Source organism: Molossus molossus, unplaced genomic scaffold, assembly GCF_014108415.1.
Source record: "Molossus molossus isolate mMolMol1 unplaced genomic scaffold, mMolMol1.p scaffold_m16_p_1, whole genome shotgun sequence".
NCBI lineage: Eukaryota > Metazoa > Chordata > Mammalia > Chiroptera > Molossidae > Molossus > Molossus molossus.
Window position 1 is genome coordinate 73,909,028 of NW_023425344.1, and position 17,080 is coordinate 73,926,107.

The 17,080-nt window shown below is 45.3% G+C and overlaps 1 protein-coding gene across 1 annotated transcript in view; it reads left to right on the top strand.

The window, feature by feature from the left end:
• BMPR1B (bone morphogenetic protein receptor type 1B) overlaps positions 1–16,675 on the top strand; it is a 46,584-nt gene extending 29,909 nt beyond the window's left edge. Inside the window, exons 8-10 of the mRNA XM_036263842.1 lie at positions 9,820–9,995; positions 14,622–14,752; positions 16,534–16,675. Coding sequence (XP_036119735.1) covers positions 9,820–9,995; positions 14,622–14,752; positions 16,534–16,659 — 433 coding nt within the window. The 3' untranslated portion in view covers positions 16,660–16,675. The remainder of the gene's footprint in view (positions 1–9,819; positions 9,996–14,621; positions 14,753–16,533) is intronic.
• The last annotated feature ends 405 nt before the right edge of the window (positions 16,676–17,080 follow it).

Here is a 17,080-nt window from a genome sequence, read left to right on the forward strand (position 1 = left end):
GAAGAAATATTTTATTTGAAACACAGAGTGTTGGGGTCGTTTCTACTGTTTCTATGCTCATCTGTGTTTTGGCTTCAAAACAGTGTTTGTACGTTGGGTTGGTAGCCGTCATGACGCTATTTAGAAAAGAGGCAGCTAGTTAGTGTCTTAGATTAGGTCAGAACTCTGCATAACATTTTAAGTAGGAAAAGGTTTCAGGGAAGATCCACAGATTAGGTAGTGATAAAGGCAGTGTTTTTTATGTGATAGAAGAAAGATAACTGGCACATGTGTTTTGTGAGAAATGTTAGAAACAAATAAACAAAACACAGCCAGTATTCAGAACTGTATTACAATAGCTTACACGGTGACTATAACACCTGAACACATAAATCAGCAGGTGTCATAAAACAGGGACCTCAGACCCCAGGGGAGGGGGGAGGCCCCTTGGAGTGGCGGCAGTTGCTTGTACAGAATGGGGAGGAGAGTGCTCAGTGGCTGGGCTTTATTTCGCTCACCCTCTCTTCTCAGAGTCCTCCCTTTCATCTTGCAGACAGTTTAATGAGGAGAAATGGTTCCTCTGCTTTGAGAATAAAGCAAGCGAACAAAATGAGTTTGCAAACCACTGGCTTAGAGGGATCATCATCTAACCACCTTTTTGAAAACTAAATTTAGGCTTAGCCCTTATTAAATTGTTGGACCCTCTTGTGGTTTTATTTCCTCCCCCTCCCCCCAAAGATGACTCTGGAAAATGTAGGAAAGGGCACAAAGGAAAAACCATGGAGATGATTAAAAGTTTGGAAAATGAAACTCATGAGAAAGAACTAATGAATATGGATTTTCACCCAGAAGTGAAGATTGAGGAGTGGTTGAATAATAGGCCCCAAATTTAAGAAGGTCTTCCCCATAGGACAACACACTGACGTTCTTTAAAATAGCGCAGCAGGAAATGACTTGAACTGTAGATTTAAATTAGAAATGTGAACCTCCTGCCTATAAAGATTATTAAATTTCCTCTCTCTCTCGAATTCTTCTTCTTCTTTTTTTACCTACAACCTTTTACAAGTCTTTTTTACCAAAAAAAAATTTTTTCCCACTTTGCTTCTCAAATTAACAGCCTCTCACTTTTCCTCCCGTAAAATTTCTTGAGAGGTCCAAAGAATGATCTACTTTCACACGCCAGTAATTTGCAATATCTCGTCCTTTGGCTTCTGCTCCATTCCCTCCTGAGTCTCCTTCACTGAGGGACACCCTCTGTCTGCGGCCGCAAGACACTCTGATCCTCATGTCAGTGTTCACACCGCCAGGCTTTTCTTCCCCTTTTCCTGATGTGCCTTTTCGGTCCAGGTTCATCTTTCTCTCTAGAGCAGCTGTTCTCAACCTGTGGGTCGTGACCCCTTTGGGGGTCGAACGACCCTTTCACAGGGGTCGCCTAAGACCATCGGAAAACACATATTTCCGATGGTCTCAGGAACCCAGACACTGCTCCTCTATCCGTCTCCAGGGGGTCCGCCCACATGCAGATGCCCCACATACAGCATGAGGAACTGTATTCAAGGGTGGCGGCATAGGAAGGTTGAGAACCGCTGGTCTAGAGAGTCTGCTCTCTGTGCACTTCTTCAGTGTTTCCCACTGCTAGATTTCCTGCCCTATCTCCTTTTCCTTCCTAGTTTGGGTTGACCCATTCTCCATCGTGGGGTGCCTGGCACTGCCGTCGTTCCTGAAGGTTTTGGTTTGCACACTTGAATGAATTCTGTCTCCAGGACAGTCCCACTTGAACAGGGCCGGTTCGGTCCTCTCTAGCGTTTTGTTAGGTTCTGGAGTAAAGCATTTTGTAGTTGCTTCCTATTTCCATTTCCATGTGCTGCTGCCAGGCTTGTTTTCTCGAAGCATAATTTTGGACATCCTTATAGTTTCCTACGGCGTTGGGTGAAAATGTAGCTTTTATTCTGAACACTTTATACTTTCTCACATCTTCAGAGGTTTTTTTTTTTTCCTCACTCGAGGACATTTTTCCATTTTTTGTTCAGATAGAGCAGGAGGGAGAGAGAGGAAGAGAGAGAGAGAGAAACATCGATGTGAAGGGACACATCAAGTGGCTGCTACCCGCACGACCAACCAGGGCCGGGGACAAACTGCAACCGAGGTACATGCCCTTAGCGGGAACCGAACCCGGGTCTCTCTGTACCGCAGGCCGACGCTCCAACCGCTGAGCCAAACCGGCCAGGGCTCTTCAGAGGTTTTTAACATGCTTTTATCTTTTCCCGAATACCCAACATCCCCTCTTTTAGACAACTACTGAGGTAACTATTTAGATAACTGCGACTTCTCTGCACGGTTTCTCCCTTTGGGATGCCTACCCTTATTCCCTTACAAGTCTGACGTTAGTCTTCTCTGCACCCACGCGACGCTGTGCAAACTTCATGACAGTCTCACCTCGTTGAACAGTAACCACTGACTACTTAGCTGTCATTCACATTGGAGACTGAGCTCCATGAAGGTAAAACCCATGTTTCCTTGAAATTTGCATCTCCAGGTGCATTTCCGTGGTGGCCATTACTTAAGTACTGCTTCAGAATTTTGTGTAGTGGATAAATGAATGATGTCATGGGGACTATGGAATGAAGGAAAAAAGCACTGTTTCTTCACTCCAGAGATCCTACTCACTCTGGATTAAATCCATCTTTCTAGTTTTATATCCCAGAGAGTTTCCAGCTTGTATGTTTTTTATTTTTATGGACTTTCTAGAGAGAGAGGAAGGGAGAGAGAGATAGAAACACTGATATAAGACAGAAACATTGATTGGCCACCTCCTGCACATCCCCCACTGGGGATCAAGCCCGAAACCTGGGCATGTGCCCTGACCAGGAATCGAACCAGGACCTCTCAGTCCACAGAACAATGCTCAGTCCACTGAGACACACTGGCCAGGCCCTGTACACTTTCTTTAGCAAAACCCAACCACTTGCATTTTTTCCATAAACAGTCCACATTTGCCACTGCCTTGTTTTGGATTGCACGGTCTGTAGCTTGGAATGCCCTTGCTTCTCCGTGCACCTTAATCCGATCTCAGAGCTGCCTTTAAGTTATTTTGCTTGTCCCCCAGCTAGGAATACTGACATCATCTTTTCTACTTCTGTAGTAATTCCTGCCCCTTGATTGTTTGACATTATAATTATTTAGTACATGCCTCATCTATTTTACTGGTCAGTGGGCATCTTGAGAGCAGGGTCCCTGCCACATTAATTAATGTATTTCCCATTGACATGACATAGAGAGTTACCCATTACAGGTATTCCAACATTGTTTTGAATCAATAAATGTTGGCTTTATAAAAGTAATTGAGAACTCATCTTCTTTACAGACCTTAAAACAAATAATGAAGGTGAGTGTCTGTTCCACTTCTGAAAGTTAGTTCTGCGTAATGTAAGGGGGATACACTGAGTGACCTCTAGAATTTCACGCAAGCCATGATTCTAGGAAGTGGAGAGGAATCTTTTAAGTGATAGCACGGGATTTATTTGGCGCGATCCGAGGACGCTGGCCCGATGTGCAGCTCTGATGGCTGGGACCGCGCACGGCTCGGACCGAAGAGCGGCTGTGGCTGTCCACCGCTCCGGGCCTCGGTTCCCTCCTATTGAACGGAGGTTGCAGTCGATCAGTTCACATGTCCTTTTCATGGTTTTATTTTCTGTTTCAAAAGGACTTTGCCCTTCTCGGTTTTTGAGCCTCACTTGTAACCTTGCTTGATATGTTTGTCTTCCACTCTCTTTTCCTGTCTTGCCTGTTTTAGGGGTGTATGTCCATACATATGCACACACAGACATTTAGAGCATTTTATTACAAGTGAGGTCAATGCTCACCCAGTTTTTTTTTTTTTTTTAATCCTCACCCGAAGATATTTCTTCCATTGATTTTTTTTTTTTTTAGAGGGAGTGGAGGGGAGGGATGAGGACAAGGAGGGAGAGAGAAACATCAATGTGAGAGAAACATATTGATTGGTTGCCTTCAACCCAGGTGCGTGCCCTTGACCAGGAATGGAACCTGAGACCCCTCGGTCTGTGGGCTGATGCTCTAACCATGAGCCACACCAGCCAGGGCAAAGCTAACCTGGCCTTGAGTTCTTGGACTTCATACGTGAACTTCCTGTGAGAACTTAATCTTTACCCTGGTCTCTACATGGTCAGCATTCTCCCAGGCTTTTAAGTCATTTCTGGGAGGTTCCCAGGGAAGTTGAGAGCCACAGAGAGAGTGGATTGTGCTTTGGAGATTTCCTGCACATATACTTTTTCAAAAAATTTAATCCTGAATTGGTTTCTTCCCATACTGTCTTGGAAATGATGTAAGTAACAGTGCATTTCCTGGCCAGCAGAGATTTAATCCAGGTGATGCGGGGCAGACATTACCACTGCCCCAAATCTCTCCTGGGATGTGGAACCAGGACACGTGACATCCCTAGGAGGAACTTAACACAGCTTTTCACGTTTCACTCTGGAGGGTCCGCAACCCCTCTGGTACTTCGATGTCAGAATAATATATATGTTTTAGGGGGAAAATAAATCCTGGCGTAGGGCCTCTCAGGTATTAAATATAAATGGAAACACCTACATGAAAACCAGAGCGGAACCCACATCTCCCAACCGGCGATTGTCAGCCAGTCCAAGCGCGGAGCAGACAGCGACCCGGCCCAGAGGGCACTGCATTTCCTCCGACTCCTTCTGATGTCCCTGTTTTTAGCACCGTGTCTGGTTTGTGTACCTGGTGGTTTCTGCAAGAAAAGGGACACGGCTAAGTGACTTGCCAGCGTCACAGCACGAAGCTAATCAGTGGCTGAGACAGCTCTCCCAGCCAAGGTTTCTGCAACCCTATCCACCTCCTGTGGAAGACATTTCAGTTCTGAGGTTGTTTCTGAGAAACCTCGAGGTTTCTCAGCAGTTACTCAGAGAAGCAATGAAGGCTGTTGAAAAGTGCGGCCGGACCCCCCCCCCCCCTTTAGTTCACATCTGGGCGGAGCTGAGTGCAGCTCCTCAGTTCCGCAGCTGTTTATGTGCCGCCCAGGGAACCCTGAGGGTGTGCCCAGCCCCTTCTGCGGAGGGCTCCTGGGCATCCTTCCCACTCTGGGAGGTCACCAAAGGCTTTCCAAGAGGTGGCTCAGTATTATCTGGTGTGTGTCGTGTGGTTTATGTAAAACACCACTGCTCAGCCACAAGCAAAGCCACTGCCTCCCCCACATGTCTTTCCCCCCAACGCTGCTTTCATGGTTCTTAAAAGTGCAGTTCTTATTTTTTTAAATGTTTAGATGATGAAAGGTGTACATGTTTGTTTCTCCTCTTTCTCTGCTACACCCCCCCCTCCATTGTTCCTCTCAGTGACATCTAGCAGAGGCTCAGTGAGCTGGAGCCACCCGCACGGCAGCCAAGGCGAGATCCCCAGGCTGGCTCTCTTGGCCGCGGGCTCTGCGGGTGGCTTTCATGGGACTGGCCGCCTCCCTTCCGTGGATGGTGCAGGGGACTGTGCCCTGTGCTGAACAAAGCAGTGCCTTTTCCTTCATACATCACTTCCTGGAAGAACTCTTGCTGTGGATATATAATCAAGAGAGGCTTAATTGCCACGAAAAATATTTAATACAAAATAAGGTTAAGACAGACACTGTTTTTTTTTAAAAAATCCCTTTTATTCCCTGCCACCACTATAAAAATCTTTTGCCTGCCCTCAAATCTTTTGATATGACCCCGAGGGGTGAGGCATGCCTGTTCCGCGGAGTCCTGTGGGGAGCTCAGGTTCGGTCCTCAGACGCCCAGGATCCTAGCTAGGGCTCCACTTCCAGCCAGCCTGCGTCAAGAGGAGCTCTGTGGTTGCCTCTCGGGTGCTCCAGCCCTTGGTGCCCACGCGCCATCTAGGTACCAGGCCAGCCACGGGGACGCTGCAGGCAGCCCGCCCAGGGATAGGCAGTGAGGTGGTGCACTGTCTGCAGGATTAAAACCAATAATGCCCTAGCCAGTGGGTTGGAGCGTCATCCAAGCACCAGAAGGTTGTGGCTTAGGTTCGTGGTCAGGGCACATACCCAGGTTGCGGTGTGTGTGCAAGGCAACCGATCAATGTGTCTTTCTCTTACATCGATGTTGTTCTCTCTCTCTCCCTTCTCACCTCTCTCTCTCTTAAAAAAAAACAACAATTAAAAAACAACAAAAATGATAACAGTGACCACCATGTGCCCCAGTTCTAAACAGTAGCAGTGATGACAGGCATTTCCCAGCAGGGTGCAGTCTTCCACCCTCCCCTCCTCAGTAAGCCCTCCCGGCATCTGCAGAAGAGAAAAGGAACATCTTAGTTCTGTGTCTTTTCCTCTGTTCCCCCCTCTCCCGGCCGTTTTTCTTTGTCTCACAGCATCAAAGTCCTCGTCCCTTCCCCCTGCCTGAAGCAGTTGCCTTGAGAAGTGACTTGTGTGTCCTGGGTGAGAAGCGCCACCAGAGCGCACTCTTAGGAGGCCTTCGGTCATCAGCACAGACCTCTTCCTCCCCTGTGCTGGTGAGGGTTTTGGTTTGTTTTTTCATCATACCACTGTCATCCAGGGGACTTTGGTCAGAAATAGGAACTGTTTTTGTGCCTCTGTGCAGTCCTAGCTGAGGGCACTCTGCATTCTAAGCAGACGCCTGTGTTTTGGACAATCTGATACTTTATAGCATCGGATATGAATTCCTTATAATTAGCATGTTTGTGGTTTAAATGTAGTACTAAAGGCGTTTGCCATTAGTTCAAGAGTAATCTTTTGCAAAATCAATGTTTAACAAAATTCTGCTTATCCTTCGAGATATCAGTGATGTCTTACTTTATGATCTAGACCTAATAGAGATTTTTAGGTTTCTCCTTAAATTTTCCAAAGTGAAGTTTACTGTAAACAAACCTTTTCCTTCTTTCATTTAAAGTATATTATTTACCTACCACGTGCAAGGCGCTCTATGAACGCAGGTGGATCGGGGCTCTCCTCTTTAGGGACAAGCTAAATGGTTACGGCAGATGTTCAGGGCTGAGTTTACAGTCTTAGGTTGGAACCCAGATATTTGTTCAGATACTACAAAGTGAGGGTATTTATTCAGGTCCTACAAGGAAAGTCAGCTGTGGTTGGGAGAGCAAGGTGGAGCGCGCCAGTCATGTCCAGCGTTCCTGGCCTGCGTAGGAACTGGTTTTGGGGGGTTTGATGGACGTACACAATCCTTGATTTTATATTCTCCAGTGTTTGAAGGTTTAAGAGCTTAGAGATGCACTATATATGGTCTGGCCATCACAGTTCTCAGTACTATTATTAGATGAGAGACCCCTTCTAGTTCTCACGTAGATATTTCAATGTCACACATTCCGTTAGCTCTTCCTGACCTCCCCGATCCAAAGGAAGCACCAGGGGGCTGAGAGGAAGAATGGAAAGGGACCTCCTAAAGTCATGACCAGCTGCGGTCAGAGTACACCTTTGACCTGCACGCAGTCCTGTGGGGCCCATGCTGGCCGCTCTTGGTCTCCTTTCCCAGTACGTGTTCTGGGATATAATTTCGGCTCTTTGCCATCTTCTTAGCATCTGCGAAGCCTCCTGTTTGTTTCTCTGCGTAGAACTCGGAATTCTCTACCGGGGCCACCACCGTCTTTCTCTAATGATTCATAATTATAAGTTATAACACACACACACGCACAACACATCAATGAAATATCTACTGTGTGATCACAGGAGAGGTGTCAGTGGGTGGGAGAGGAGGGGATTTACTTGATAACTGAAGGTGGAGCTTTTGCAGCATCTTTCAAATCTGAATATTTTCCCGGTGTAGCATTCAGCCTCTTCTCTGCTCACTTGCCTTCCTTAACATTTACGACGTAGGTACACAGATGACAGTGTGGATTATACCCCGTGGGTAAGTACTGAGAATTCACGTTTTAACTTCTTTTCCTACTCAGAAAGGAGCCCAGAACACTGAGACTTACATTTACAGGTGGTGACAGTAAGCAATACCAGCTGCTTAGTTTCTTTCATTTAAAAATTTACACTTGCCCTGGCCGGTTTGGCTCAGTGGTTGGAGCGTTGACCTGCGGTCCAGAGAGTCCCGGGTTAGGTTCCTGCTAAGGGCACGTACCTCGGTTGTGGTTTGTCCCCGGCCCCAGTTGGGGTCATGTGTGTGGCGGCCGGTCGATGTGTCTCTCTCACATTGATGTTTCTCTCTCTCTCTCTTCTTCCCTTTCTCCCTCTTGCTGTATCTGGAGATGAATGCAAAAATGTCCTCGGGTGAGGATAAAAAAAAAAAATTAGAAAAGAAAACTTTACACTTTAACTTTTATTTTAGGAAAATAGAGTCGTAGCTCCCAGGGGCCTGTAGGTGCACTTGTGACATGTCTGCTGCGGTGGCTTTACATTAAGGATTATAGCTGGCAGTGAATTTAAGAAGGTTCTGAGAAAGACAATTTGGATTTGTAAGCTTTAGTGACTAAACAGTTTTGAGGTGTACAGAGAGAGGGACATTTGCCACCCTTTCCGTTTTCCCAGATGACAGTACATATTTTATGTTTTAGATGATAGAGATTGAGGCAATAAGATCAAACCAAGAGATCCCCCCTAGAAAGCTAGTAGTGTTTTGGTAAGTTGGGTATTGTCTGTGACCTTGCGTGATCAAGGTGATATTCGATATTTCTAACTCTTCAGTGCTGATACATACATGTCAGCGTTCGAGTCAGTGGATTCTTGGGTATCAGGAGATAGGAAGGTGTATGCAAGGTGTTCCACAGACTTCAGCTTAATGCGTTTTTTTGTACCTTTTCGGTTTTATAATTTCCTCGCCCGTCGGTACTGGGGTGTGTTGCTCTTCCTACCTCCACTCCTTTCTTGGAGGTAGTTCTTGTTACACCTCTGCTGTGTGCTTAGTCCTGTGCCGGCAGCATGAACACGGCTCGTCTCATTTCATCGGCACCTGTCAAGCAGTGGTCGTTTGACCCCCTGCAGACACGGGTTCAGATGGAGGCGGTGGTTCTCAGGTGCCCCTGCAGACGGGTCCGTCTCCACCAACTTCCTCCCAGTCTGCGGGGAGCAAGAACAAATGGTCTTGTGAAATTTTCACAAAGCTCAAGATATTTTATTCAGTTACTCCTTTCATCCTTTTATTAAACATATATGTTATTTAAAATAATAGCGATAGTAGAAAGCTTTTTTATGATTCTCTGCTTATCCACGTAAAACATTTGCAAGTCTTTGTTGGTTCTCCTCCCCTTGTACTTGTTGGTGGATCTGAAAGTCTCCTCACACTTGGCTTAAAAAATAGTGCCTCTCCCAGGCCCAGTGGCTCAGTGGGTTGGCTGTCATCCTGCACACCAGAAGGTCGTGGGTTCGATTCCTGTGCAGGACACACAGCTAGGTTGTGTGTTCGATCCCCAGTCAGGGTTTGTAATTGTTTCTCTCTCTGTCTCCCTTCCTCTCTCTCTCAAAATCAATAAAAACATATCCTCGAGTGAGGATTTAACTAAAACTAACTAACTAAATAAATAAGTAATGCTTCAAATAAACCAATTTGGCATGTACACAATCCAATTTTAAGAACAAAGTTATTTAAAAAGTGCAGGGAAGGTATTTTTTTAGACATTTAATTGATGTTGAGCAATTATGGAAAGTTTATATTTGAGCTAGCGGTGATGCAACCTTAAATGTTGCAGCTCCATTCCGATTGCCCTTTTCAGGGGTTTTATTCACCTGTGAATATTTAATAAGCCTTTCCCCAGGCAGTGGTGTTCCCCGAAGGGATACCCTTCCCATCCTCCCCACAGCCGCCTCAGGGCTTCCCCAGGACTGACGGCCCTCTTGTCTTTCCGTAGCGACACCAATGAAGTCGACATCCCGCCCAACACGCGCGTGGGCACCAAGCGCTACATGGCCCCCGAGGTGCTGGACGAGAGCCTGAACAGGAACCACTTTCAGTCGTACATCATGGCCGACATGTACAGCTTCGGGCTCATCCTCTGGGAGGTGACTCGGAGATGTGTGTCGGGAGGTGAGCAGCAGTGGTCCTGCCGGCCCGCGACAAGGCCTCTCGTCTTTCTGCTCGGAAAGCCACGTTTTGTCTGTAGAATCAAATTTTCTTTAATTGTGCCCTTTATCTCTGTTGACTCAGTCACGCTCCTCCCAGGAATGACACTACCCATCACAGAATTGTCTTTGAGGAATTCTAGACACATTTCAACTCCCTCGGCCTGTCCACATGTCACCTGCTCTGTTACGTGTGGTCCCTCTATGTTACTGCTCTCCTGAGCTCTCCCTCCCGCGGTTGCTTTATCAAGTCCCCTCTCTACCCTCCCAGATGCTGCTTTCCAGTCTGCTGGGCCCATGCCCAACTCCGGGGCCCCACTCCCTGTGGCTCCCTCTGCCCCGATGAAGAGACATACATGTGGGGTGGGTCACCCATTATTTAACTCCCCACCACCACTTCTTAACTTTCTGTAATACTTCCTCATAAAGCAATGTGAAAACGTCAGTTTTTATCCAAAGGAAATGAAAGCATAAGAATGTTATTATTGGTCCTGGTAATTTCTGACACACACAAGGTATCCCCAGTAAAACTACCTAAGACGACATCCTTAAATATCAGAGGTGTCATTAGTGTTGCTTGTAGGGTTTTGCTGGCTGCTGCGGACTTGGTCTCTTAGTAGATTCCCTTCTGGTGAGGAGCGGAGACCGAGGCTCTTCAGTACCCAGTAGCATGTTTCTGGTTCTGTTCATGGTTGGGTTGTTCAGGGACCCTGTGGCTGCTGCTCCCCCCATGAAGGCCGGTGGAACGCGCCCTGGAGAACGGAGCGTGCCCCAGAGTCTGGAAGCGCAGCCTGCACTTCACTAGCCCTGACACGTGTGTCTCTGAACTCTGACAGGTCACTGAGCCTGTCTTTGTTTCCGTTTTCCCATCTTAAGAGGGAGGCGAATTATTGCCTTGCCTCGGACAGTTGTGAGGTTTCAGTGACTGCAAAGAGAAGAACTGCTTGGCCCAGAGATCGTACTCTGTGTGTGTTAGCTGTTATTTTAAATTTTCATTTTGGTTGGTAGAGCCTCACCTTACGTGTAGCCTCCTTTTTACGTGGAGGGGAAATGGTTCATCAAGGCGTTCGAACGTTTGTGGAAAGACCGTCTTCCGTGAGGCGGTGCCTTCTGACCACTCGGGAGATTCTGAGCTTCTCTTAGCTTCAGTTAAACTAGAACATATTCCCTCTAAACTGAGGCAACGCTTCGTCCCAAAGGAAAGTTAATGTAGGATTTTTTTTCCTATTCACATACTGAGTCAATCTCCCATCATATCATGAAGAAGAAAAGGAGTAACCAAAATATAAATGAACTAACTGCCTGTGCCTTGATTTCATGTTTTGAAAGAATAAATAAGCATATTTTTGAATAATATGTTTATTCTTAAGATAGGTTTGTAGGGGTTGAAGGAATAGGAGAGTACATACTTTTCTAATTATGTTTCCTGAACATCTAAAGCAGTCAGCGCCCTAAGGAGCCGATATCTGAAAGCCCGTGTGCAGAATGTGGGAGGTATGGTTCTCAGCTTGAAAACAAGTGGGGGTGCCCTGGCTGGTGGGCTCAGTCGGCTGGGCATCGTCTTGTGCACGGAAAGGTTGTTGGTTCAATTCCCAGTTGGGCACATGCCAGGGTTGTGGGCTGGAGCCCTGGTAGGGGCGTGCAGGAGGCAATCGATCGATGTTAGGGTCTCACGTCAGTGTTTCTCTCTTCTCCCTTCCTCTCTCTCTGAAAATCAAATCAATAAACTGTTATTTAAAAACAACACATACACCCCTCCCCCCCCCCCCAAGCTGGAGTGTTAACACATTGCTTGCTAGGGCTGTTTTTGCCTCTGGAGATTTGAGAGGCACCAAAGTCCTCCCTTAGGTCTGAATGAGATTGATGTGTATTGTCCGACATGTGGGAGTCCCAGCTGTGCTCCAACCTGAGTTCAGCGGCCTCAGGTGAGCTACTTAATCTCTCAAAACCAGGTTTCTGCCCTGGCTGGTTTGGCTCAGTGGTCAGAGTGTCAGCCTGCGGACCAATGAGTCGTGGGTTTGATTTCGGTCAAGGGCATGTACCTCGGTTGTGGTTCGTCCCTGGCCCTGGTTGGGGTCGTGCAGGAGGCAGCCACTCGATGTGTCCCTTTCATGCCGTTGTTTCTCTTTCTCTCTCTCCCTCCCACTCAATCTGAACAAAAATGGGGAAAAAAAGTCCTCGAGTGAGGATAAAAAAAATAAGTTTCTACATCTCCTCAGTGTGGAAACTAATGCTGTCTCATAAGCATGTTTGTAAGAATGTGATCATGTATGTAAATGTTGAGTCCCTATGCTGTACACCTGAAACTAATAGAATACTGTGTGTCAACTGTACTTTTAATTTTTTAAAAAGGTATGGAACATACCTGACTTCAGGCCTGGTACATAACAGGCTCTCAACAACTGAATTATCTTTTCCCAAAGAGGCAAAGCACACAAAATTCTCCAGCACTTCTTTTTTTTATAATGAAAAGGATGAAAGTTTTGGGCTAGTCCTTCTAGTCTATGTAATTTTGGGTGAAGTAGACATAGCCAGATATACACCTTTCAAACTTTGGAAGACAAAGTTTTGAGGTTTCAGATCAATTAAATGGCAGCTAATAGGGACAGTTTGATAACATAATTAGACGATAAGGATAAATGAATAAGGCTTGCCGTTCAAAGACAGACTTTGATTAGTTGATGAGTGTAGATGATTGGCTCTGTGTCTGTTGTTCTGTATACGCCTCCCCCAGCGTCCAAGCCTCCGTCCAGCCAGGCGCTGGACCCAAACTGGGCACCGAGACAATAAAAGCTGAGGAAGATGAACAGTCTCTGCCCTGAAGATGTTTCCAGGGGCCCTGTCTTGAGAATTAGAAAGGGAGGAAGAACTGAAATGAAGTGATCATCTCCCATGTGTTAGACTCTTCGTTTCTGTGACCTCATATAGAGGTGACACACAATGGAAGGAAGCAGTAACACAGATAAGATGTACAGTGTTGCTCTGCGGTCCAGCAGGGACAGAACAAGGGGTGAGTTGGGATGGTCTAAGAAAACTTTGAGCCCTCTAGTCCTTTATAATCATATATGGGTTTGAGTTTACTTTTTACTTCATTTATTTATTTTTATTTTTTTTCTAATCCTCACCCAAGGACATTTTTCCATTCATTTTTGGAGAAAGTGGGAGAGAGGGAGGGAGGGAGAAAGAGAGAGGCATATCGATTGGCTGCCTCCTGCACGACCCTGACCCGGGCTGGGGATCAAACTCACAAGCCACGCATGTGCCCTTGACTGAAATTGAACCCGTGACCCTTTGGTCCGTGGGCCAACGCTCTAACCACTGAGCATAACACAGACTCGAGATTTCGTCAGAAGTAAATCCCCAGTGCATTTAATGATATAGAGGACAGTCTGCCAACCCCTAGTAAGGCACAAGGCAGTGATATTTCTGTAAAAGGCGGTTTAGGACAGGGAGCAAGGGTGCTCCAGGAAGGGTGTTCAGGGCAGCCTCCTCTGAGGAGAGTCTTCTAATTATGAGGAGTTAATAAGATGGAGTTGGAAAGAAACCACAAGTAGCCTGATGTTTTAAAGGATAAGAGGAAAAAGGTAGAAATTAGATACTAGGAAAAATGAGATGGAATTGATCATGATAAGTGCCATTTCCCTAAAGATGACATAGATTTTTGTTTTTCACCCTTCTTTTAACAATACACATTTTTTCTTTCTAATAATAATGTAGTCCTTGTAGATGATTTGGATAACTACAGAGAATTTAAAGAAGAAAATAAAAGTCAAATAGTCCTTGTGCCTAAAAAATCACGGTTAATGTTTTTAGGTGTGTATAGTTCTCCTAATTTTAAAGGTGCAAAAATGCATTCTTATGATTAAGCAGAAAAAAATGTAAATGTGACATTTCGTTCAAGTAGAATACACTGCCAAATTTATTATGAGGTTCATAATCTCATACTGCAGTAATAGAAACAATCACGTATTATACAGTGTGAGTTTGGGGTATGTCTGCCAAATAGGCATTGAGATTTAATATAGATTTTTAAAAATTTGGCATACAAGAGCCTATATAAAATTGGAAATAAGTTTGAGATGCTTATTTTACTTAGCTTTTGGAAATTAGAAAAAAAAAAAAAAAAGACTTGAAGACCTATAATAATATTTTATTAGGCTTTCTATTCATTTGAAAAATTAGATTAAATGTCATTTGGCACATTTTTTTCAAGATTTATTTTGCTCTATTTCAACCTGAACTTGTCCTTTTTTTTTTAATCTTCACTCGAGGATATTTTTCCACTGAGTTTTTTCAGACAGAGTGGAAGGGAGAGAGGGAGGGAGAGAGAGAGAAACATCGATGTGAGAGAGACACATTGATTGATTGCCTGCTGCAACCCCCCCGACCTGTAGCTGAGGTATGTGCCCTTGACCGGGAATCAAACCTGAGACTCTTTGGTCCAAGGCCTGATGTTCTACCCACTGAGCCAAACCAGCCAGGGCTGAACTTGTCTTTAGTACGGATAGAACTTTTTTGGGAAACAGTTTGTATGTTAGATTTTTATTTTCATTACACAGAAAAAAATAGAATAATAAAACTGTATTTCCAGGTACAGTGGAAGAATACCAGCTTCCCTATCATGACCTGGTGCCCAGTGACCCCTCTTACGAGGACATGCGAGAGGTGGTGTGCATCAAGAAGCTCCGCCCCTCGTTCCCCAGCCGGTGGAGTGGCGATGAGGTAAGGCTTGCGGAAGCCTCATGCTATAGAACTTTACCCTTTTGGTCAAAATTCCAAATCCTCATTACAGGAGTTCCTCTTCCTCTTTCTTTTGCTGGTGATGGTAATAATGTCTCACTGAATAATTTATCTGGTGCTAAGTACAGTGTTGTAAATGGTCTGTTCGTTTTTTTCTACTTTGATTTTGCCAAAATATATCGAGTGGGTTAACATTTAGCCAGCATAACAGGTAACATTATTTCATTTATTTGTGATCTCCTGACATTTGCATGAAGACTATAGTTCTCTCTGTGTGTGTTTTTTAAGCATCATGAATTTTCTCTGTGAAAAACCCGTGTACAATATTCTCTCATTTTGGTGGGAGAAAAGATTGGCATCTGAAAAATGCCATTTCCATACATAGCAGTGATTCAGGTTGACCTCGTTGAGATGCCTGATGACGCTGTGGGTCTTTGTTCATCAGGACGATGAGACGTGATTTGATCTGAGTTCACTTGCAGCTAGGCTGTACGGATCTCGGGGTGACACCTAAAATAGGTCTGCGAAGAAGCTGTTCAAGAGGAGGAACTGAGGGGCGGGCCTTGCCCCTCCCTACTCATCTGCTGCACGCCCTCTCCATCGTCCTCTAAGCGGTCACCTCCCAGTCCTGGCGCGCTCTGGCAGGCTGGACACTCAGAGGTGTGTTGGCCGCATCGAACACGTGCCGGAGCCAGTGCAAACCCATGGGCAGAGCACTGCGTACGAAGTCGTCCTTCACTGTTCACTGCGTTGAAAACTAACTAACCTTCAGTTCATTGGCTTTGTGTCTAGTTACTGAAATGCTAAATAATACATATGTTTTCCAATGAGCTATGCAGAAATCTGTATGAGATGCTGGAGTTACATTACTTTGGAACTGGTTATGGGCATTGGTATTACCCCAGATTCTTTCACTGAGGATTTTTAATGAAGTGAAATTGCGCTTTTCAACAGGAAGACCGATCGCTGATGCAGGAGGAAGTTTTAGCAGGGCTCTGCACAGGTCATCCGTCTTGTTAAACGCGACAGTGCGATGCTATTATTGTAGCAGATGGTCGTGATTTAGGAATAACCATGTTTGTTTGAACAGTATGGAATTAGATAAAAGATTTAAGCTGAACAAGTGTTAGAAACAAACTGGGAATGTGAATTGGAATACAGGTTCCCCATGAATTTTTGTATTTATTTAATACTGACGTCAAAGACACTCTTCTTCAGTCAGCAATACCACTTGCTTGCTCCTATCAGAAGGGTAACAAAATCTGTTTTAGTCATTTACAATTTGCATGAAAATCATTTTTGTGAGATGTTGTCTACATAGTTGTAAAGGTAGCTTTTAAAAATATAGTCAAGCCCTGGCCAGTTTGGCTCAGCGGTTAGAGCGTCGGCCTGCGGTCCCGAGACCCGGTTTGGTTCCCACTAAGGGCACGTACCTCAGTTGCAGTTTGTCCCTGGCCCTGGTTGGGTCGTGTGGGTGGCAACCACTTGATGTGTCCCTTTCACGTCGATGTTTCTCTCTCTCTCTCTCTCTCTCTCCCTCCCTCTCCCTCTCCCTCTCCCTCTCCCTCTCTTCCTTTCTCTCCCTCCCGCTCTACGAACAAAAAACGAAAATATGTCCTTGGGTGAGGATAAAAAAAATATATATATATATATAGTCAAACTTCAGAAACTCAAAATTAAAAGCCAGATATCAAGGACCAGCCTGGCACATAATAAACACACGTCTCTAATGTTACTCCCGTTGTCCTTGTCCCTCCCTGCAGTGTCTAAGGCAGATGGGGAAGCTGATGACGGAGTGCTGGGCTCAGAACCCTGCGTCCAGACTGACAGCCCTGCGTGTGAAGAAGACGCTGGCCAAGATGTCAGAGTCCCAGGACATTAAACTCTGATGTGAGGAGGGAAAAACAAAAAACAAACAAAAAAAAAGCAAAAAGCAAAAAAAAAAAAAAAATTTTTTTTAAAAGCATCACTGGAGAAAGCCAGATCTTCTTATCTTTGTGGGCAGAGCAAAAAGTGTTCCTGAAGCTCCCACAGTACAAGCTTCGAACAGCCCTGCTTCCCAGTGGGTTCAGCCTCACCTCTCAGGGAGCAGCCGGACAAACACAGACGTTCCCAGAAACACGGATTCATCGTGTCTGTAGGAGGTTAAAACCGCTCGGGTACCTTGTTTAAGACATGGTGCATATTGCTTTCTAAGAAAGCCCTGTATTTTCGGATTGCCCCCCACCCCCCCTCTTTTTTTTTTCAAAAGATGCTTTAATTTTGCCAAAATAGAACAAATAATTTAGATGTTTTAAGGTTTTTACTATT